The following is a 23,427-nucleotide window of genomic DNA, read 5'->3' on the forward strand; positions in this document are numbered from 1 at the left end:
ACATACTTTCCTAAGGAATATATTAGACACATTAATTTTGGGGTAATTATTAATTGTGTGAATTCTTTAAAAATGGAGGCTCAAGAAGAGTGATCAAAATGGATTTCTACAAACAGAATGTGTGGGAAAGTGTGCATACGGAAATACAAGGGATTTAACCCTTGAACTGCTAACTGAACCTCACACCTACGAATCTGTGACTTAAATAAAACTTCTCACAGCTGCTAATTTATACTGGAAGGAAAGACTTTGATTTTTCCTCATCAATGAGTTGGGAAAAAGCATTTGAATATCCCAGAGTTCATGTTGGCTACCCTGGAACAGCTTTAAAAACAACTGTTTTAATGTTAATTCAAGCTACTATCTTCATTTACTTGAGAAATTTGGGAAGACAATCCTGGCAGATGAAAAGGGTTGACTCCAAGATATCTCAAATGTAGGTCAAATATATGGCTGTATCTTACATTCTACTCATAATGACTGAAGATTTTAAAAATATTTTTAAGATTCAAAAATGGAAGAGAATTGTGCAAACCCATTTCAAACTGCAGTCTATAATTACAAAAGGTTAACACAATAAATAATTAAAGATGTTTCATCAGTGACTTGTTGTTTAACCATTTCTCAATTTACTTAGTTGAAAGTTTTCCTAGTTGCATAGTTGTTTAGGAAGTAAAATACTGCATACCTGATATATAATGAAATAGGAGATATGTAAATTTGTATATAGATCAAGGAATAGATTACTTATTAACTTGATTTAGACGCAAATGTTAGAAACCAGAGACGTTGAGCAATGTCCATTGTTTTACTTTTAAAACTAATTTTATATATATATATATATAAAATAAAGTTTTCCTGAGTGAAACATCTGAAGGAATCAGGTGAAGAGTCTGAATTAAGCCTTTAATTAAGCATTTCATAGAGAACTAGAAACACACAAGAGAGAAGATATGCTAATAGAATTCTAACTGAAAATAAAATAGAAAAGCTAATAGGTTTTCCTTTCTGTGCATATTACCATAGATTCTTTCAGATTTTTCATACTAAATATCCATAAATTTTGTGAATTTCCCCATTTAGAAAAAGCACTTCTCTACTATTGTACCCATCTCATGGATGCTTCTTATTAAAAATAATGTGCCAATAAGCACGAATAATACCAGCATTGAGAGGAAAATTACTTGCGGAGGATGATCTCAGAGGCTCCTTTGCTGTACATGCGAAAACTCCCATCCTGGTTTTTTAGCACTGTACTCATAGATTTCCGGACAGAATTGAAGGTGTAGACCTTATAGAGCTTTTCTTCAGGCACTTCACTACGGACAGCTTGATAATCCTGCTTCAAGTCCAGAACAAAGCCCAGAAGTGCACACTCTGTCTTGTTTCCGACTTGACGTGGGAGTCCTCCTTCTTTCTCTGGTGGCTAAAATCCCAAACCAAATATAACAAGAGAAATATAGTAACATCTTGGACCATAGTCACAATTATTTAATCTCTCACAGAAATATTAAAACTTCAGTGGGCAGTTTTATGTTGTGATGAGATAGAGTTTAGACTTAATATCTGATTAAGATAATTAACATAAGGAAGCTTGTTGGTTTAGAACTCTATTTAGCAAGCAACCCGATTCCAACTGGAGCCTACAAAAGGACATATGAATGCCATGGGTTTCTTTCACTATCCCCCCATTCTTGATTTTTCTCATGAATATTGAAAAGTGTTTATGATCATTATATATTAATATTTTCTTTTTAACTGGATGAGTAATTAGGATATTAAAGATGCTAGTTCACATTTCAAAGTACACCAATTTAAGAAATAGAGTAATAATGTATGAAGCATAGAGAATCTGGCAAGCTAAGTTGAAGAAGAAGTCAACAGTCATGGATTTTTGAATTCCTACATTGAATAGAGCATTGCATCCAAAGGTCTGTTTCAACTCTAGGATGCTATGATTCTAAATCAATCGCCATGCTATCTTGAGGTAAAAAAAAGGACACCTCTCCAAAGTCAAATGAACTACATGGTTATGTTATATCAGCCTTAACATAAATTCCAATATAAAAATCTGATTCAGAAGATCACTTCTTCTCAATATTAAAGCAAGGGAAAAGTCCTACATGGCTTAGGCCCAGGATATTTGGTGGACCATTTGCTGCCAGCAACAGCTGCCCATCGCCCGGTGCGTCCTCACAGGGAGGGCCTGCTCCAGGTGCCGTCAGCTAGACAGTATCAGCTGGCGACCCCCAGGGGTACAGCTTTCTCTGTGGGTGCGCCCACTCTTTGGAATCAATTTCCCCTGGGGCTCCGGTTGGCTCCTGACCTTCGCACCTTCCGCCGCGAATTAAAAACATGGTTGTTTACATCGCCCAGCCTGGACTGAGAGGGTTTTTAGATTTTGGGAGTTTTAATATAAATTATATACGTACATTATGTATTTTATATTTTTAACTGGTTGTTTTATTGTTGTTAGCCACCCTGAGTCCTCGGAGATAGGGCGGCATATAAATTTTATTAAATAAATAAATAAATAAATAAATAAATTCCCCACTCACTCTTATCACAATCCTAATAAACAATAAACAAAAACAAACAAAAGAGGCATTTAACACCTCACATTATTTACATCCAATTCTAAATAGTTTTATCAGAAAATAACAAAAATACAATAGAATTTGTGGCAGGTATTGAACACTAAGAAATAAACTTTCGAAGAGAAAAAGTGATGTTAAATTATATTTTAAAAACCAACAGCAAGTTAACAAGATGGCTTCTGATGGCTGTGTACTGATATATCTAAGAGAGAATAGCTACATGGGTAAGAACATTACATTTACTTGCACTTTAATAAGTCTTTTTCAGAGAACATGCATGAGCAACAAATGTGCCCATGCACATTCTGAATCACCTTTCATCCTAAATCCAGAAAGCTGACAGTACTCAAGAGACATCCTTGCAAGAAAAGCATAGATGATGGAAACACTATTACACTGTAAGCTCTGTCTCCTTTATACATGATCTACTTGTACATATACATAGATTAAAGGGGTAAAGCTTGTGTCACAACACTGGTTTTGTCTTTTTAATGAAATCTTGCAGATGCCTCTGATATTCCTAGTTATTTTTTACCTTTCAGAAATTAAAGATTTCTAAAGATTTCTAATCTCTAAAACTGTGATGGAGAACTTATGGCACGTGTGCCACAGGCGGCACGCAGAGCCCTCTCTGCGGTTATGTGAGCTGTCGCCCCAGCTCAGCTCTGCTGCACATGCATGCGTGCCTGCCGGCCAGTTGGTTTTTGGGTCTGGGCCACGCATGCGCAGGCAGCAGGGTGCATGCGGGAGATGTGTGTGCATGTGTAGGGGACGAGGCTCATGCACAGGTCATATGTGCATGCGTGGGGTGGGGTGTACGTGGGGAGTGTCATGCGTGCATGCATGGGATGGGGCACACATGGGGGGATCGTGTGTGCATGCACAGGGTGTGGGGCATGGGGGGGTCATGCGTGCATTGCATTATGGGTATGCACTCGGCACGGAAAAGGTTAGCCATCACTGCTCTAAAAGTTTCATTTTCTATCTGTGAAAAGAGAATATTAGAATTTTCTTATCTGATTGATTTGTCCATTCAATTTTTTTTTGAGAAAAGTTCATTCATTTGTTTTTCTCTCTCACAGAAATCACTTCCAAGTGTTCAGGAGAGAAGTATATTTTGTTAATACATGCTGATTATTGTGAATGTGAAATGAGAAGGAAGGGAGGGATTTTTATCATTCATACACCCTCACACTCAACTCAAGGCAGTGAACATACCTAATATTCTGGCCTCCTATTTTCCTCACAACAACAATCCAGCTGGGTTAAAAGTCAGTGACTAGCCCAAAGTCACCCAGCCAGTTTTCATGTGTAAAGGAGGTCTACAACTCACACTCTCCTGCTTCTAGGCTAGCAACTTGACTACTACACCAAACTGGGTCTCAATATTTTCTAAGCATTAATAATTTTCTTCTTTTGTCATATTTTTTAAACAATGGCTTTTTCAAGGGCTCCAAGACCAGCATCCAAATTTTTAGTGGGCATATGCAACTAAATGAAACATAACCCTGATTATTTACCTCAGACTGGATAAAAGATATTAAGTGTTAACCTCCCAAAAAACTGGAACTTACCAAGATTTTAGAGGTATAGGCTGAATTTATTGAAACACCATTGACAATAAGGTCCAGGACCTTGGGCAGAATAGCTTCTGAGTCAGGAATCTGTCGGTAGTGGGTGTCTCCCACATAAGCTTGCACTACAGTCATCCGGTTCATCGTGAGGGTCCCAGTCTTATCTGAGCAAATAGCGGTGGCATTTCCCATTGTCTCACAAGCATCCAGATGCCGAACCAGATTGTTATCTTTCATCATTTTCTGTGTTAGCAAAACATAAAAAAACCACAGTCAAACTACTCAGTGACACAGAGAAGATTGGTAATCAAATTAGCATGAAGATGCACAGATCAGAAAACGAATTAATAAAATAGAAGATTTTTTAAAAACAAAACAACAAACCCATAGTCACAACTTTCAACAATGCACCTAGAAATTTTCCATCCCCTATTGTGCAACATGGTAAAATTAACAAACAGAAGGATCTATGGATACAAATCACTGTCTCTAACTCTTTGTTTCTAGAAAAGGCAGGTGATCCAACAAGTGAAAATAACATTTGAACTAAATATCAGGATTACTATAGGTGCTGTTAATGTTAACACTTTAAAGCTGTTTTTCAAAATTCACCTAGTTACAGAACTACAGGCATGTCTGCCTAGAGCTAGGATATTTGATGAATTTAATCTTTGAGAATTTCCTTGCATATTTTTACTCTTTCAATTTTTCCAAAACTACATTCTTTCAAACATTAAAATATATTTTTAAAATCCACTTCATAAAATCACATTTACCCTCATTTTGTGAAGAAACATGTCCAAAAATATAAGTAAAAATATAAATCCACTATCAAGTTGAGTTTATCTACTGATGATGCAACCACATGTTCTCAATAACACTATAGAAATGTTTTTCAACTTTTCAACTTCTGAATCTTATCTATAGACCTGGAATTCCCCAATCCAAATTCTATGTTTTAAATTTTTAATAGTTATTTTATTAAAAATAACAACTATAACAGTAAAAACTTAAAAAAATGAAAAAAGATGCAGAAAAAAAAAAGAAAATAGACAAAATAGAAAAGGAAGAAAAAATAAGAAAACAGTAAAGAAAAAGAAAAGAAATAAAGAAATGTGTTTCCCATTTATCACAAGTATAACAATTTTAGTAACATCACTTTCATTGAAAATACAACAAATAATCTCTTCTTCCCATATCTTACCTGTAAAAAAAATCCTTAAAAACATCATCATTTAAGTCATGATCAGCAAAAATACTTTAAGAGTTAACAGAGATAACTACCATCAGTCTTAAACTTGATCTAATAAATCAACTATATATTCATTCCTTTTACTTTTAACAATCTGGACCTTTAGTCTCTTCAAATAATACTGTAAAACTTGGTTTCTTTTTCTTTTTTCTTCTCCTTCTCACATGCAAGCTTTAACAAGTCTCTTTTGTAAATCTAATATAGGAAGATTTTCCATGACACTCTCTTCTATGGTTATTTGTATATCCCTTTTAATGATTAAGATATCAGCCAGGTTCTTATTCTAGACAAGCCCAACCTGCTTAATTTTTAAACAAGATATCACAGACAGGTGTTGCCATCTGCTCAGAAAGATACACATCTACTTTTTAAAAAAATGCATCTTAATAAAGAAACAGGGCAGAATAAATTTACAAATGAACACAAATGTATTCCATTGCATTTTATGTCTCTTGTCCCACATCCAAACCTAGCCTTTTCACAGTAAAAACCAAGTACAGTAATTTAACAGTGCATCCCAGCCCATCCAATCTTCCCTTCATGTCTAGATCCAAAAGCCTTAGAATTTCCTGTGGAGTTCCTATTCTCACCTTCACAGAGTAGGCCAAAGAAATAGTGACAGCCAGGGGCAAGCCTTCAGGAACAGCTACTACTAGCACAGTGACACCAATAATGAAGAACTTGACAAAGTACTGGATATAAATGGGAGTACATTCAGCCAGCCATGATCTTCTTTGAATCCCAAAAGTGTCGATCACAAAATATAGCACCAAAATAATAACTGTGATTGCTGACATAATCAATCCTGAGGAGGAGGAAGAGAAAAAAATTGTGACAAAGGGCTATTTCCAGCAGATTACAGTATTGACTGCATTATGGATATAACTGGAAGTAAGGCAGCAGATCTGGGCTAAAGTTATTTTATTAAAACAGAAAACAGGTTCTCTTCCAGATATCGTTGGAAATATCAGTTTTCTGTACATACTTTACTAGGGTTCATGCCATTCGTATAGATATTCTAAGCTTAATATGTTACCTGAGACATTTGGCAGGCAACAAAACTGCAAAACATTTCCATCAGGGGCCCTGGAGAGTTATGCCACATGAACTAAAGCTGAGTCTGAGTCATATGCAGTAAAAAATACACTAGAGAAATACTGGATTGGAACAATACTGAAAAACTGTGTACAACCTACATTCAACCTACAGTATTTGAACTCAGATTGCAAATTCTGCTGATTCATTAATTTCTGGCTTTCTAGAATTTTACACCATACCATACCATACCATACCATACCATACCATACCATACCATACCATACCATACCATACCATACCATACCATACCATACCATACCATACACCATACCATACCATACACCATACCAGACCATACCATACCATACCATACCATACACCATACCATACCATACCATACCATACCAATCATATCATATCATCTGAGTCTAATTTTAGTAGACAATTGTTAAGCCATTTGATGTACTCACCTGCTTTTCCAATCTGAACTGCCAAGCGGGTGAGCTTTCCCTGCAACACGGATTTCTCCTTCTTTGGAATCTTCACCTTTTTCTTCTCTTTCTCCTCATTTTCCACCCCTTCTTGGCTTTTCAGTGGTTGGATTTCCAGGGCCACTCCATCCTGAGTTTTGGCTGAATCCAGGATGAAACAAACATGCAGTGAATGAGGAGAACAGTCGTAAAAACATTTCAGATGCAACAGAAAGAACAAGGAAAATGGCAGAGAGTAAGAGAGAAAGAATCCCAGCACATGGGAACCCCATCACGGAAACTTGGTAATTTGGAAACCTAGAAAATCAGGCAGTTCTGCTCCACATTCCTGTGGAACTGGTGACTGGAGCAGCTTGTGAAAATCCCCCCTTAATTAAATATGTTTCAGTAGTTAACTTGCCTGTACCTGGAAGAAAGGACAGCCTTGATAAGAAGGATTTTGGGATTGGCTTCCTGAATGCCTCAAGTCCCTATGCAAGGCATCTCCTCTATTAGCATTTCTGTAATATGTATTTGTCAGTATTCATTTCACTGAGGTAGTAAAAGTGAAAAACCTAATCTTTGAGCAGCTACAATGTTCGAAATTCTGATGGCATAGCTAATCCTAGGATTTTGTTATTGAACAAAGACACTGTTGTCGATTTGAGAGGCAACCATAGCCAACCAAACTACATTTAGCACATCTGCCTACATAGATGAGAAAGGGAAAAAGAGCATCTGTCCAGGCTTTATGATGGTTTATGGTTTGAAAAATTAATGCAAAAAAGCATATAAGCTATCCAAATTTCTCCACTCTTAATAGAGGGGAAGGTCTTTATTTTTTAAAAAAAAAAAACTAAATAAGTATAATATTTTTTTTCTCAAAATTGTGATTTCAAATATATTTGAATATATTCTAGAAATGAATTCCAAAAGCTATAAAGATTATTCTCTGATCAGATTCTTCATGCCATAACTTTTAAAACTACTGTCTTCAAACTTATGTAGGTATCATATCTCGACAGTGGGGAGGAGTAAGATGAGAGGAAGGTTAATTGACTGGGTCAGTCAATGAGAAGTGAATCAGTTAGTCCATTCAACTTCCCCTTCACCCATCTCTTCTAAGCTCTGTGACTCCATTCTTAATATCTTTGGAACCTCTAAAAATATAGTTAGCAGATCCTCAACTGGTGCATATCAGCATAACTGCAGCAATTTATTTACCTACCAAAATCAGAGATTCAGTCCCCAAATCCCAGAATTAATAAGAGCTTAAAAAAACTAAAATCAAATGATGTAGGCTTTTATATTATGCACTTCTTTTAATTATTTATTGCTCATTTGGGTATTTGTGTGCACTGAGAATTATTTTATGCAGACTGAAGTATAAATTTCTCATCAATAAACAAAGGCCAAATGCCATCAATTCCCAAAATCATGGGGGTTCAGAAAAATGTGGGCAGAATTACTTAATAACTGATTTGCACAGTTAGGATTTATGGACATGATGGGAAAGGGCAAGGAAGAGGATAATCAATGCCAAAATAATCCAAGATTTCAAGGTCAGAAGGAGGGAAAACTCAAAACTGTGGAGAAAAGGAAGAAAAAGAGAAAGGCAAAGTGCAAGAAGGAGAACAGACAGGTACAGAAATGGGCTTCTTCACCATAGCCTGGAAAGAACAGGGGGTGATACATATCAGAAAATAAACACTCACTTTGATTCAAAAGCCCATGAGAAGAACAGAGTGCAATGAACACATATGCTGGACCCACCACAAAGGTTGGGTTTGGGTTTTTTTGTTTTTTTTTAAAGATCAGGTTTGGAACTGGAGATAGAAAAACCAATCAACATCATTTTGGGAAGTAAGTAATCACTCCAATTGTATAGGAACTCACTTCATATCAAATAGTCCATCATGCATATTTAACTAAGACATTTCCATAAAGCTTTTATTTCTTTTGTGTTTTGTTTTAAAAGCACAGTATAGCGGCCTAATTCTTATAGTGTGTGAGGTATGTATGCAGATATCAAGGCATACACCTCATAGCATCAGCTGAAAAATTCAGCACTCAACTAGATGAAGATTATGTGGTACAAGATATGGAATCCATCGTGTAGCAAGGACGGCTACACGATGGACAGAAAAAAATGTGGTGGGTGGTTAGCATTGTGGTAATCATGACACTCTCTTCCAGAACAACAAGGCGAGATTCCCGCCGTAGCGACAAAGAGCACAGACTCATGGGAAGAAGGAAGGAGGAATGCTCAGTAGTTAGTGTGGTGCTGGTTCAAAGGATGGAGAGGCTGGTTACCTTTGTTGCGATTTTCAGGGGCTCCGGTTTTTTTACCTGTTTAGACAAAGAGAGAAAGGGTGGAGCACTGAGCGCATGATTCTTGACTCTGATGTCCCTGATGGTGAGGGCACCTTTATGTGAGAACTCAGTGCTCTTATGGGGAGGCTGCCAGATATGGAGAGGTAAGCTATAACTTGACATCTGGACTGACAAATGCAAAAGATCCAGAGAAGTTCAATGTTTCTCCAACTAATTGCCATTATGAGTCCCCTCTTTTCAATTATTGTGCTCACTCTACTGAAAACAAGGAAGTATAGGAACAACAATTTGAACCAATAGAATATTTGCTGTTCAAAGTGACAGAATATATTTTGACTGAGCTATCAGCACTAAATATTAAGGATCAATTCTCACACTGAACTCCATTAAACCTTTTCAACGGTGTGGGGACTACAAGTTTTTTCCTACCACACCGAGCTTAATAGTACCACACCTATATACTCATATAGTTCACAGAATCTGATAGGAGTGAGATATACCTAGCTTTGTGGAGTGTGTGGAGTAGGGGAATAGAAAGATAGGGATCTACTCCCTTGAACATCATGCTCCCTGTTGCTGTCATGATGAATTCTCTGTTTCAATCCATATCAAAAGGAAAGGCAGGGGACTTCAAGAAAATACTCATTTATTATTAAGGCCTAGAATGTTCTATCTGCAGATTTATTATTTTGCCTCAAAGAGAACATATCACCCATATTTCTGCTGAGGTCTGGGTTAGTCATCTTGGATGGCAGCTGTGAATCCCCACCCACTCCCACCTCGAAAGGAAAAGATAAAGGAGTAGCTACAGCCCAAATGTTTTCCGTTTCTCTCATTTGTGTATTAAAATAAAAATAGGGAAAAAGAAGCAACTTCTGCTTACAAGGGTAAACAGACTGACCTCATCTGGCTACTAGCAAAACTGCACCACCATCCTTCCTCTGTCTTAGCCTCATTAACTCCTGTCCTTTTAACACTGTTTCAGTGGAATGATGCTGGAGAAGCTATCAGCAGATGATTTTTGCATATCCCTTGGCTGGCCAAGATGGAATTAAAACTCAGATGCCTCTTATGCTATGAACAAATCAGACCAGCAAGCAGGTTTCTGTTTTCATAAACCACATACCAAAGTTCTGCTTTCTTTGTCTTCGGCTGAAAGCGAAAAAGCTTCAAAGCCTTATTTGGATAAGCTACTGTGCACAATGCTTTCTGAATTAATAGAGGCCGAATAGTCCAGTACAGGATGTTAAAATTGTTTGGGTTCAGATTAACTATTTTGTAATAAACACATACACTTATCATATTTACCATTCTCCAGTCATCGTTGCTCAGCATGAGCTTATTTCACAATATGGAAATATGAACGGCACATTTAAGGGGATTGCTCCAAGTATGAATAAGTTTGCATTAAGTAGTAGGTGCAATAATGATTCCTCTTTTAGTAAAAATATAGTCACATGGACCATGGAAAACACTCTACACTGGCTAAAATCAATGCTAGGCTGAGGGAGAAAATAATAGGATGTCCTTACAAAATACGTCTTCTGAAGTAAAATTTTCATGAGACCTCAACAATGACCTAGAGAAATGTGTACTTATCTTTTGAGGGTACAATCTTTTGGACAAGGAATTTTATCATTCTCCTGATACACCAACTTTATTTTTAATAAAGTTCCACTAAAGATAACCATCGAAAACATGTTACCAGAAACTTCAGAGAAGTCCATCCAAGCAGGACACAAAAGCAAGAGTTTTCTATACCACTATTTGACTCCAAGTAACTTGATGTGCAGAGCTATAATATGATCATGGTTACATAATCAATTGACATTAGTTATGGTCTTAGTAATTCTATCCTGGGATGAGAAACCTATGGTTCTTTGGTGTGTCCATAGTGAGCAAGTTACACTTGAAGGGCCACAGATGCTCATCCTTGCTATCTGTTAAGAGCAAACCTGTTTCTGCCAAGTGCCTATTTGTAGATAGACAAAAAAGTATCAATGTAAAAGATTTATCAGCAGGATTTTTCTTCTAAGATTTGTAGCAGTACCACAAAACCAATGCAAACAAAAAAAGGTGCCCTTAAATGGTAGCACAGAAGCAAATAACCTTATGTCAACTGAATATGCTTGTCATAGAAAGCAGACCTGATATTAAAAAGAAAGGATTCGGGTGGGGGGGGGGGGAGAAGGCAATATAATGGGATATTTTTGAAAAGTGCATGTTGTACCCTATACACAAGTACTTGGCACCACAACTGTTTATTTCAGGTCCACTTGCGTTTTCCAAAATTCATCTGTGCTTGATGAAGATGATGACTCAACAGACAAAAACCTGCATATTGTTTCCAAAACCAACTTTTAAATAGCAGTCTTCTATTGTCTCCATTTCTTGGCATTACTGAGCTACTAGTGATCTGTCAGCATGATCGTTGACCCTCTAATCTCTGGCATGCACAGTACTGATTACTTGTTGAGTTTACAATAAGATGCTTGAACCTTCAGGAGTTTTTCCTTATAAAACTCAAAAACTTCCAATGTCACTAAGGAACTTCATGCTACCAACATAAAGAATGGCTTATGAGTCTTACCTTTCTTGACCTTTTTTTCCTCATCCCCTTCTCCAGCACCCAAAAGAGTAAAAATTATTCCAGTCTGTGAGTTGACACCCACAGCAGTCACCACCATTCGACCAGAGCCCTCCATTACATGAGTGCCTAATAAGAACAGGTGAAGCATGGGAAAGGGGGGGGGGAGAGGCAATGGATAAAACTATATAATTAATTCCAAAATTTAATCTAAAAGATGTTCATATCATATCTGGGAGATGAAATTTAATTTCTATATCACTTGTTCATATCAATGTACATGCACGCATGAAGCTCCTGTTTGTGCTAGCTTCAATATTCATAATCCATATAATACATGCAAGAGAATATATGCAATGATATACACTGAATCAATTTCGTTTTTAAAAGAAGTATGAAATGCTGAATCCCATTGGCCCACAAGAATTGGATAAGACTAATTCTTTTACTAAAAGCATTCTTCTTTTACTTTTACTAAAGCATTCTTGAATTTTGCTGTGCTACTTCTCCAGGAAGAAGTAGAAGTTGAATGATGCTATAGAGAATCAAGTATTCTACAGCTTCATATTCAAAAAGATAAATGAAGCTTGGCATGAGGAGGTTCAAAGATCCCTGTAAAAAACAAAATAAATGTATACTATTTCCCAAAATTAACACGTGGAAAATCTTGCCTAGCTTATCCTAGAGAATAACAAAACAGCTTCTTTACTACACAACTACGGGCATTTTTGTAAGGGCAATTATCAGCATATGGGCTACATTTGCATCTAGATGCCAAAAGGCTCAGAGACCTGAATTATAAATTAAGTTCAACTTCCTGCAACCTGACAGACTTACCAGAAAGCAGCATAGGGTCTTTATCCAAAGATTTTTTCACTTGGTCAGATTCCCCAGTCAGAGAGCTCTCATCAATTTTCAAATCATTTCCTTGGATCAAAATGCCATCTGCTGGCAACAGGTCCCCTAAAAAAGTCAGAAAAGCAACAGGTCACGAAAGTTTTCTCTACCAAACCAAGGCTTAAAAAATCCATCAAACCAAAGCCAACTTAACACTTATGTAACTTTTTTTAAAAAGCTTCACTGACGACAGATATGGGCATGCAGTCATTACTGGAAATGCAACGTGTTAGACAGCATCAATTTTGCTGAATTCAGCAATAACAGGAAAAAAAATTCCTGCCTGTACTCAACTAGTTTGCTTTGGAAAAAAATAAAGTTTAATTCCAATTGTACTGAGAAAGAGATAAATTGAGTTTCCACAGGCTGTGTTCCTGCTAAGCATTATTCCCTTTGCATATAAGAATTCCATTAGGAATCAAGGACAATTCATCTATCCTTCAGCCGTGAGCCATAATTGCAATTACCCAAACAAGTAAGGGAAATTCAGATAAGCAAATATATTATGAAGGCTTTGAAAGAAGGTAATCATCAGGACACATTCATGTAATTAATAAAATCATATTCAATGTTGATGTTTTTCATACAAGTTTCATTTAAACAAGTACTATAAGGTTCTCCAAAGTGCAAAGTTTGAATATTTGTTTTCCTGTTTGTATTCTTTCTTATATGTCAGTTCTTCAATATCACTTCTAATCAATCTCTTTTTCACAAGAGACCATATATTCATTAGGCCCAAGAGAATTATATAACTGGTTGAATTTTGTTCATGTGAACCATTTTTTAAAAATAATAAATAAAAATATTGCATATGTGTGTGTGTGTGTGTGTGTGTGTGTGTGTCTTTGGTTATTCGGGTTTTCTCCCGCGTAAAATTGGAAGTGTCTTGGCGACGTTTCAATGAAGTCTCATTTGTCATCTTCAGGCTGATGTTTTCGGCTTCGTGCTTCTAGGAGCAATGTGTGATCGCACATTTTATATATATATATAATGTATAATGTATAATGTAATATATATATTGCTCCTAGGCATTTTCCCAAGGAGCATCATGGTACATCCTGATGCTGAACCTATGTGCCTCTTCCAGACAGTTAAGCACTGCATCTCCTAAACATTTTATATTTCCTGAAGGAGAATTATGCTGGAAGGTCAGTATGGTGTATCTTGGAATAGTGGTGTCTTAGCTGCAGATGAATTACACTGCTGATTTTCTCGTCCCATTTTAGTTAAGTGTTGAACAGCAGCAGAAAATTGAGGAAATAAGGACTGAAGCTGGCTTTCTGTGCTTAGGAGTGCAGAAGGAAAGAAAATAGGAGCACAGCAATTTCTTAATGTAGACAACACACATGATATCTTGACTCACATAGGTTGTATCACATCATCCCTCTCATCATGACACTTCTCCCAGCAGGAAGCAAGGAGCTTGGATGCGGATGAGATATTTCCATGGGTGGCAAAGATAGTTCACATGGCTTGTGAATAACTGACAAACCCAGAAGTAGCATCTATGTCCTAATGTTTGTATATTCCTTTGGTTTTAATCACACGGTGGTAACTGTAACCACAGTGATAATTTCAATACACGAGAAAAATATACTGGAAAATTTATAGTTACTCACCATATTTGATTTGAGCAATGTCCCCAACCACAATCTCAGCTACCGGAATTTGGATCACCTGTCCCTTACGGATGACAGTAAACTTCTGCTCCTGCTCAATGCGACTCTGCAGACCCCGGAATTGTTTCTCTTTGCTCCAGTCATTGAAGGCTGTGACCAACACCACAATAATAACTGAGAAGAGGATGGCTGCTCCCTCAATCCAGCCAGCCTGAGCCTCGCCTTCATCCTCTCCACTGCCCTTTGCTTCTCCACACACTTCCAAGAGATAAAGGAGGAAAAGAATGGTTTAAAATAATACTATATTGAAATAATACTACGTAAGACCTACTGCCATTTGCTACTTGGAGAAACACAGAATCAGTATTTTAGACAGACTCATACTTGTTACATTCCATAATGAATTCTGCAGACAATATTAAATACAAAGAAGGCAACATTTTTGTTTATTTACTAGTGCATTGCATCCAAAACTCAAAATGAAAAAAAGAATATAAATTCTTTTGTAAAGATTCCAGAGATATTTATCTGTGAATAAACTTCACCGGGTACAATAGGCTTCAACTACTGATGGTAATCGTAAAAATATATCCTTAGCTTTACTGCGACAATGATCACAGAATAACAATCCATCAATCTATATCAGCTTCATGATTAAAGGAGAATTAATTCATTGAAATAATAGGCATTGATGAAGATTCAAAGGTATCAAAGTATGTTAATAACACCTTCAGGGATATCTAAGAAACATAAACATGTCAAACTGTTGCATTCCAGAGGTTGTCTGGCTCTGAAATGGTTGTTTTTTTAGAATTACTTCCAAAGCAATTTTCAAATGAAATCATTCAAAAAATTCCAGCAATACAATACAATAATTATAATTCAAAACTATGAAACAACAAAAGACAACTAGATACAAGAACAGTTTTTCCTGAATGCCATCACTCTGCTAAACAAATAATTCCTTCATCACTGTCAAACTATTCACATTAGGCTGCATTACTATTGCTATTGGTCTTCTCATCATTCCTGTTGCCCATCTCCTTCCACTTGTGACTGTGTGACTGTAATTTTGCTGCTTGTATCCTTGCAATTGATATTGATATTGATTGTTTCCTAGTATGATTTGATTGCTTATTGTACCGTATGACTCTCACTGGGTGTTGTGCCTTGTGATTATTGAGGAGTGTATCTTGTCTTTTTATGTACACTGAGAGCATATGCACCAAAGACAAATTCCTTGTGTGTCCAATCACACTTGGCCAATAAAGATTCTATTCTATTCTATTCTATTCTATTCTATTCTATTCTATTCTATTCTATTCTATTCTATTCTATTCTATTCTTCTATGAAGTACTGTATAAAAATAGGGTAGCTAATAATGAAATGTATACACCTGAACAAACAAGGCTTTTAATTCTTGTCCACATTGTGAACCCATTTGATCTCAATAAAAAAATTATTTCATACAGTAGGCATCTCAATGACGAATGGTTCTATGTAGCATGATAAGGAAGGATATCTCCTCAAAATACAAAGGCTAGGTAGGCCAGTAATATGGTCCTATATGGAAGAAAGTGGCTCTGGTCCAGAACAATTAGAAGACCTCTGTATTCTCATGTAACATCACTACTGTGCAAGATGTCTTGGTTAGCAGTGGGCTTCTGGATTCAATTTAAGGTGTCCTGAAATAAGCAAAACAGAATGACCCTCGAAGTCACATCATTGTCATAAGTCCTTTGACCAAAAAAGGCACAACTGGAAGAATCTAGCGTTGCAGTGAGCAAGTATAAGAAAGGTTTTTAAAAATTACATCCAATGAAAGAGAAAGCCTCTTAGCTCTAAAGTTAGGTAACATAAGCTGGTCTGTTTTGCCACCATCTGGAATATTTTAATGCAATTTTCAGACTATTTTAAGCTTTACAAAACTCATCTGTGCTGCTTCCTGTTTTAGTGGACAACAAAACAGGGCCAATGTTTGGCATTAAAGAACTACTTGCTCTCCCACAAACCTTACCAACCTTTTGTTTTCCCAGGCATCTAAAAAAGACTACTATCTGATTCTGCCACTGTGAGGCTCTCCTGTACTTGTAGCATCTTGATTTGTTCCATTACTTTATTCCTGATGCTGATTGTTAGCTTTTTGAGAATATATCAGTGGTGGCCCTTTTCTTTGTGGGGTGCCTATTCCAAACTAACAACCATGGATAGCCAAAATTTACACACACACACACACACACACACACACACACACACACACACAGAAATAAAATAAAATACTCATAATACTAGCTTTTACAGCAGCAATGTGCTGAATAATTATTCTAAAAAAAAAAACCCATTGCTTCTCTAGCAATAAATTAGTTATATCAAATATTTTAAAATGCAGAGAAAATGAAGCACGCAATCTTTTTCCACATGAGAAATTTAAGTATAGGAATGATGGCTAGAATCAATATGGAATTATTGTAATTTATTTGTTTCTTAAAGTCTTATAACAGAGCTATTACAGATAAGAATTTCCTTTCCCTCATGCCAGGGAATTTGCATTGTTTCTGTTTTTTATTCCTGCTGCCTAATATAGTTATCCTTTCACAATTAATTCAAGGCATGTTTAAATTTTAAGCATACCTGCTTGGCTTTGGAAGAATTTAAGTTTCTTGGGCTAAGAGATTACTGTTATATATATGGTTCAATAGTAATTATATTCAAACGAAAATCAGCTAAAACAATTTACAATATTTAATTTCTGTCTCTGTTTATGTGTTTAAGATTGTAGAAATCTTTGTGCAACTGGAAGACAATGAGTTATTTCAATTAAAAAGAATTAGTGAAAACTGAAGTGATTTAGAGAGAATTAACACTCTATTTATAGAATGACTTTACAGATAAACCATAAAAATGTTTTATAAGCCACAATGAAGATCAAGAGTCAAATTATCTTTTTTGAGAAGGCCAAGTTATCTGAAATAAATAATTCCAAGAAAAAGAAATGCATTCAAATCCTTCTGTGAAAGGAGTACAAATCAAATGAGAAAAACACAGATCAAAGGAAGGAAAGAGAAGACGGCCAGCAGTAAGGTGGATGGATTCAATTGATGTACCACTGGAAGATCTGAAGGTCTCAATTGATTACGGATCATTCTGAAAGTCTACCTATGTGATCACTAAGCACCTAATCAGCCAATCAGACGAACCAATCAAAAATCGCAACAGCTTGGCAGTTATTATAGTTTGGCACATCAAGCAAAAAATATTCTATTTGTGATAAGATAGGATAGCCTAGGGCTGTGATGGCGAACCTATGGCACGCGTGCCACAGGTGGCACACGTAGCCATATCAGTGGGCACGCGAGCACAGCTCTGGTGCGCACAGCTGATTTTCGGGCCCACCGGAAGTTGGCAAACGGGCCCTTTCCGGCCTCCGGAGGGCGTCCTGGGGGTGGGGAAGGCCGTTTTCACCCTCCCCAAGTTCCTAGAAAGGCTCTGGAGGCTGGGGAGAGAGAAAACTGGCCTACCGTGCCCACGTGCCAGGAGCGGGGGGTCATGCACGGGGGGGGGCGCATAGAATTATGAATGTGGGCATGCGCGTGTACGACCCCCCTACTCCCCCGATCCTGGCACGTGATGGCAAAAAGGTTAGCCATCACTGGCCTAGGGAATATTGGTATTTGTCTGTGGGATAAGGGTATCCCAAAACCATTTCATATGTTGATAATATTTAATGATATGATAATAAAACATACAAACAAATCTGAATATGTAAAGAAGTCAGACTTATAGCACTTTAAGAGGATGAATAGAATACAAATTAACCCTCCTTTCTGTGAGAGCTACAGCAGTCAACTGTAAAGTGAGAGCAAATAGCTAAGTGGCTAATTTGTCACCTGTTTTTCCATTCAGATTTTTTTATAGATAAAATGACCTGCTATTCCAATTAAAAAATGTATTCAGCAGGACATGCCACAATTTATGAAATTAATTTGGCAAAAGAAATGCAATTCTCAAGTTACAAGCAAAAATATTGGAAACATTTTGTATAACAGTCTAAGTTTGAACAGGTTTGGTCTTTAAAAAAAACCTAAATGGCAGCAGCAAAATGTCAAATGAAATTTAATGCAATGAGGGCAAAGTAATGCACAATGCAAAGGGCTATTTAATGTAAGTATAGAATACTGAGCTCTGGAAACAGATTTTGGAGTCACTGCACGTTGCTGAAGTAACCAGTGCACCACAACAGAAAAAGGCAAGCAGAAAAATCAGAAACTCCTAAATGAGAAGTGGGAACTAACAAAGGAAAAGCAGCTAATCAAAGTCACTGTTGTGCATATTATTCAACTCCATGAAGAGAAGAGAGAAAAGAATGGTTCATGAGAAAAGAGAACCAAAACCAAATAAAAGTACAGACAAGGACAATTGCAATTGCAAGGAAATGCCTAGCAGTCTGCTGGTGGAGGAATAATACCACAACCCTTTCCTTCCAATGGGGATGGGCGGGGGGGGGGGGGATAATTGCTAAGTTGAATTTATTCAGATCTCATGAAACATAAAATGAGGCTAGCTAGATCCAGAATTGCTCCCAAAGATTCTCTTAATACAGGGGCCAGTTCCATGAAATGATTTATCGGGCGACTTCATAAAAAGCCAATTCTATGTAAAATACAACTATTCCACAGAACTGTTAAGGCTGTAGTATAATTGTAAAAGCTACTAGCATAGATGTCTATGGAGATTCTCAGTCATCCAGGTCATGGTTGTCCCAAAGATGCTTTTTCAAGAGGCTTTCTGGTTTTTCTTTGAAGATGTTTCGCTTCTTAGAAGCTTCTTGGATGAGAAGCGAAACATCTTCAAAGAAAAACGAGTTGCTTCTTGAAAAAGCACCTTTGGGACAATTAGAATAGATTTTTTAAAAAAGGATACAGGACTACCTTTTTGGAGTGAGACTGCTACTGTGACAGTTCTATGTCAGAGAGAGACAGAAACTGACAATTTGCTCTCCTTTTAAACCTTGACTTTTCTACTATATCAAACTTTCAACTCAATCATTTCTAGTCACAAGATGCTGTGATCAATCATTAAGAACTAATCTTAAGTGATAAGGTAAGTGATCAGTGAGTAAGAAAATGGCCCTTTAGTAATGTTAAATTGAGGTGTCTCATGCATATTATCAGAATAAATATCACAAATTTATAACAATACATTTACTCACATACTTATCGGCTCTACACGCATGTAAATTAGGTTTGAGATCATGTATTTTCATAACAGAGATGTTAACATTCACGATTAATGTCAGTATTATTTTTAATTTATTGTATGTCTATTGCTGGTCGATGACCGTAATAAAGTTTTATTCTATTCTAATCTAATATCACAAATTTAGAATGGAAAATCAAATATTTTAAAATAAGTTATACTTCTGAAATACTGAAAAAGTATTTCAGCCAACATATTTATATTAATAACCTAGTGAGCAAATGTCTGCATATCTAACTTTGTACATACAAAACTTTCTGTCCTGCCTTTAGTAATGATGGTATTACATTATCTCAAATACAAGCTCTTCTAATTCATTCTCTGTGTTTGTAATAACATGGCTACAGTAAGAAGAGCACTAATTAATTTAATAATCTACTGAATCTATGTAAATAAAAAGTTAATTAGTTTTATTTCAAGTGTCTGTTTTCTTGTGCAGAAATAGTTTTCAGGATACGTGCCTTAGAACAGCCTTCCAAAACTTGGCATCCTGTAGATATTCCAAAACTACAAAACCTATAATTTCTATCCTTTGACAATGTTGAGGATTCTATGAATTGTAATCTGAACACATTGGGATGGTGTAAGCGTGGGGAAGGCTATCCTAGGCAAGAAAGGCTATCCTAGTGTGCATCGAGTTGTAATACTGAACAAGTCTTCTAGCAAGGTGCAATGCCAAGCACAAGTGTATTATTAGAGCTCTATTTAGACAGAGCTCCTTACTTTCCTCTTTAGGCTAATGCTCAGTTTACAACTCCAAGGATTTACATCCATCATCTCCTTTTATAAAAGATGGGTGGGTGGGTGGGTGGAATTGGATTACAGCAGGGAAACTAGAACTTCCAACAGAAATTTTCCATAGGAAACTGAAAAAACAAATTTCAGTGACAGCAAAAAATTTGGCTGGGTTTCTCACCATGTCAAAATCAGCCACAGAGATGTCTTCTCCAAGCAGCATTAGCCAGTTTCAGTTTTAAAGAAATCCCTAGTTAAAAGTTGATAAAGTAGTAAGGGAACTGAACTTCTCAAAGCAAGATGCTTCTGGATATCTTAAAAACCACTAGACTGGGCAAAGCATTTCCTTCAGTTGTCCTTCTTTAGTTTTCGTGGTGTCAGAAATACACTTTAGTTTCAACCATCAATTCATAGCAGCAATATTGACACAATCAAGAAAGGAGCAAATATTCCCCTTTCTTTCTTTGATGAATGGCTTAGAGCAGTGTTTTTCATACTTGGCAACTTTAAAATGTGTAGACCTCAATTCCCAGAATTCCCCAACCAGAATTCTGGGAATTCAAGTCCACACATTCTAAAGTTGTCAAGTTTGAAAATTACATGGCTTAGAGAGTTGCCTTGTAACCTCTTCTGTATTTTCCTCTTTACGCCTATTACAGTGTCATATCTTACCATTGATCATTACCTAAATGCAGGTGATTATTTGACTATCAACATGATCATAGAATTTTCAACTGTATGATCAATAATCACCAGCCAAAAGTCCATATTCTGTTTTATGGCTTTGTATGACATTCACATAATACTGAATTACTCTTTTTCAATAGATCAGCACTGAAATATAGTCTGATATTTTATTAAAGTTTGAAACACTGCACATTATAAACTCAAAAATAAAACCCTAAATTATAGCAAATAATGTTGTCTTATTTTTTAATTAACAAAATGGCATTATTTACTTCCTGGGACTTGGCTCATTTTACGTCTTTTAATGGGTGCATCAATATAACTTTAGTTAAGGTGGTTTCCAAAAACCATAAAAAAGTTAAAATGTCTTACATTTCTATTCCTTATGAAAATGAAATTATTATAATCTTGGCATTTATCATTTTATCCACTCTATAATTTAAGTTTATTTCAAACTGACATAAGCATTGCTTGGGTGATTCAACTTTTAAAGCCATTTTTGGACAAGTATATGATCTATTTCAATCAAATGTTAGTAACATAGGTGATATGCCAACAAATGTACTTTATTCAGACTTGTGAAGGAAGGCAATACTTCATTTCTTTTATAAAATTCTGAGTAGCAATTCAAAACTTACTGGCAAAGACCTCCATGCTGTATTCCAGTGCCAGGATGTTTATAAGCAAATGAATCAGAAACAGCCTACAGTAGAACTAGATTATGTAAATTTTATTTCTTTTAATGGGTAATCAGAATATAATTGCAGTCTCCATTTGCAGTTTAAACCTTTCATTATAAACATAGAGAAGGAAGTTTAAATAAACAACCCAGGATCTTTCCTTTTTATTATAATTTAGCATAAAGAAGCTTCTAGATATTTCAACACCTTGGTCCCTATTTGAATTTTGCTTATTTCTATTAGAAATATTTTTTCTCCTATGCTTGCAATAATTATATAAGAAGCACAAATTTCAAAAAAAACTGAAAGCATTCACCATGAAAGAAATCATTACTGTCATCATAAAACCTAAGAAGGAAAACACATTAAGATACATTGGTAATGATGGATGATATTAGTGATAATTTTTCTTTTCAAACACCAGAAAAGGGATGTTCTCTGCAAGAACAGGATTTTTTCAGGTGAATATTGATAATCTTCCTCTTTCTCAAAAACATTTGTTAATTTAAGATTGAGTTAAGGCTTACCCATGTTGGCTAAACCATCGAAGCTAAGAGAGGGAAGCCACATCATAGAAAATATGAATTTCCTTTATAGAATCAAATAGGGCCAGGATGACATAAAATAATCTTGTTTTTATACATCTTCTAATACTTCTAATCATGGGATATGTCTATTAGCATCCAATTTCCTGGCTTTGTGAAGCTTGAGACAAATCAGCCAAATGAGTATGTTTTTGGATCAGGTGTTATGTTACCCTCACCCTGAATTCAGCACTGTACATCATACTAAAAGTGGACAAAAAAAAAAGTCTTTGATACTGTCAGGAACAAATTCAACTGGAGAGTGGGAAGCAGAGGAAGAGACAAAAAGCTGTATTTTATAGTCATCAAAGTGAAAAAACAAAGAATTAAAGAATATTAAACCATTCAACTAACGAAAACTCAGCACAGACAATATTCTCAGAGAGGTACTAGGAAACAGCCAATAGTCTTTCATACTCAAAAATATTGTTTATATGAAACGTGATTTACTTTATTGTCACAAGGTGAATTATCCGTTCAGAAGCAGCAAGCCCTCAGGATAAAGGAGAAACATATTTCAGCTGGCCTGGGCCCAATTTTTAAGCTGTGGGAGAGATTGGTCTGGCATTCCTTAGCCTTGACCTTCTCTGCCTCCCAATCTTTTCTCATATCGTATGTAATTACAAGCACTGAAGTCATTGACCAAACTGCTCTAATAATTTGACAGAAATAGTGAACTAGTTGAACATGTTTTTGTTTTTTCAACTTATGCAGGGATGTACAACAGCCTTCCTGGATCACAGCAGAGATATCTGCCCAACACTTTGCTAATGTTTATTGAGAAAATGCAATTCACTTACTTTCATTGTCGCCATCAGGAGGATGATAGAAAGAGAGACCCAGAGAAATTATGGCTGCAATTTCCAAGATGATTAACGTGACATCTTGCAATGCTTCCCAAACTAACTGCAGGAAGGTTTTGGCCTTTTTGGGTGGGATGAAATTCTGGCCAAATGCTTGTCTTCTTTTTTCTAGATCTGCTGGGTTCCCAGACAAGCCTGCAAGCAAGGAAAAAGGAAATTAAACATTATGTCAAGAAAATGAAATCCCTTTGATCTCTTTCTCTAAAGCATCTTCCTTGTTGTCCATTATTTCTACAACTTAATAATTTCCTGA

General features: G+C 36.2%; 1 protein-coding gene across 8 annotated transcripts in view; it reads right to left on the bottom strand.

Annotated features, from left to right (window-relative positions):
• Positions 1 to 23,427, bottom strand: part of ATP2B4 (ATPase plasma membrane Ca2+ transporting 4) — a 170,170-nt gene that overhangs the window by 37,552 nt on the left and 109,191 nt on the right. For 6 of the 8 annotated variants that reach the window (XM_087889512.1, XM_060687276.2, XM_087889516.1 and 3 more), the window contains exons 3-11: positions 23,112 to 23,309; positions 14,369 to 14,626; positions 12,690 to 12,815; positions 11,856 to 11,981; positions 9,245 to 9,280; positions 6,932 to 7,093; positions 6,014 to 6,228; positions 4,172 to 4,414; positions 1,185 to 1,426 (exon numbers count right to left, since the gene is read on the bottom strand). In XM_087889512.1, coding sequence (XP_087745638.1) covers positions 1,185 to 1,426; positions 4,172 to 4,414; positions 6,014 to 6,228; positions 6,932 to 7,093; positions 9,245 to 9,280; positions 11,856 to 11,981; positions 12,690 to 12,815; positions 14,369 to 14,626; positions 23,112 to 23,309 — 1,606 coding nt within the window. The remainder of the gene's footprint in view (positions 1 to 1,184; positions 1,427 to 4,171; positions 4,415 to 6,013; positions 6,229 to 6,931; positions 7,094 to 9,244; positions 9,281 to 11,855; positions 11,982 to 12,689; positions 12,816 to 14,368; positions 14,627 to 23,111; positions 23,310 to 23,427) is intronic. The other 2 variants (XM_060687277.2, XM_060687282.2) reach the window with 1 other exon arrangement.

This window comes from Pantherophis guttatus, chromosome 3, assembly GCF_059756535.1.
Source record: "Pantherophis guttatus breed Tessera chromosome 3, ASM5975653v1, whole genome shotgun sequence".
Taxonomy (NCBI): domain Eukaryota; kingdom Metazoa; phylum Chordata; class Lepidosauria; order Squamata; family Colubridae; genus Pantherophis; species Pantherophis guttatus.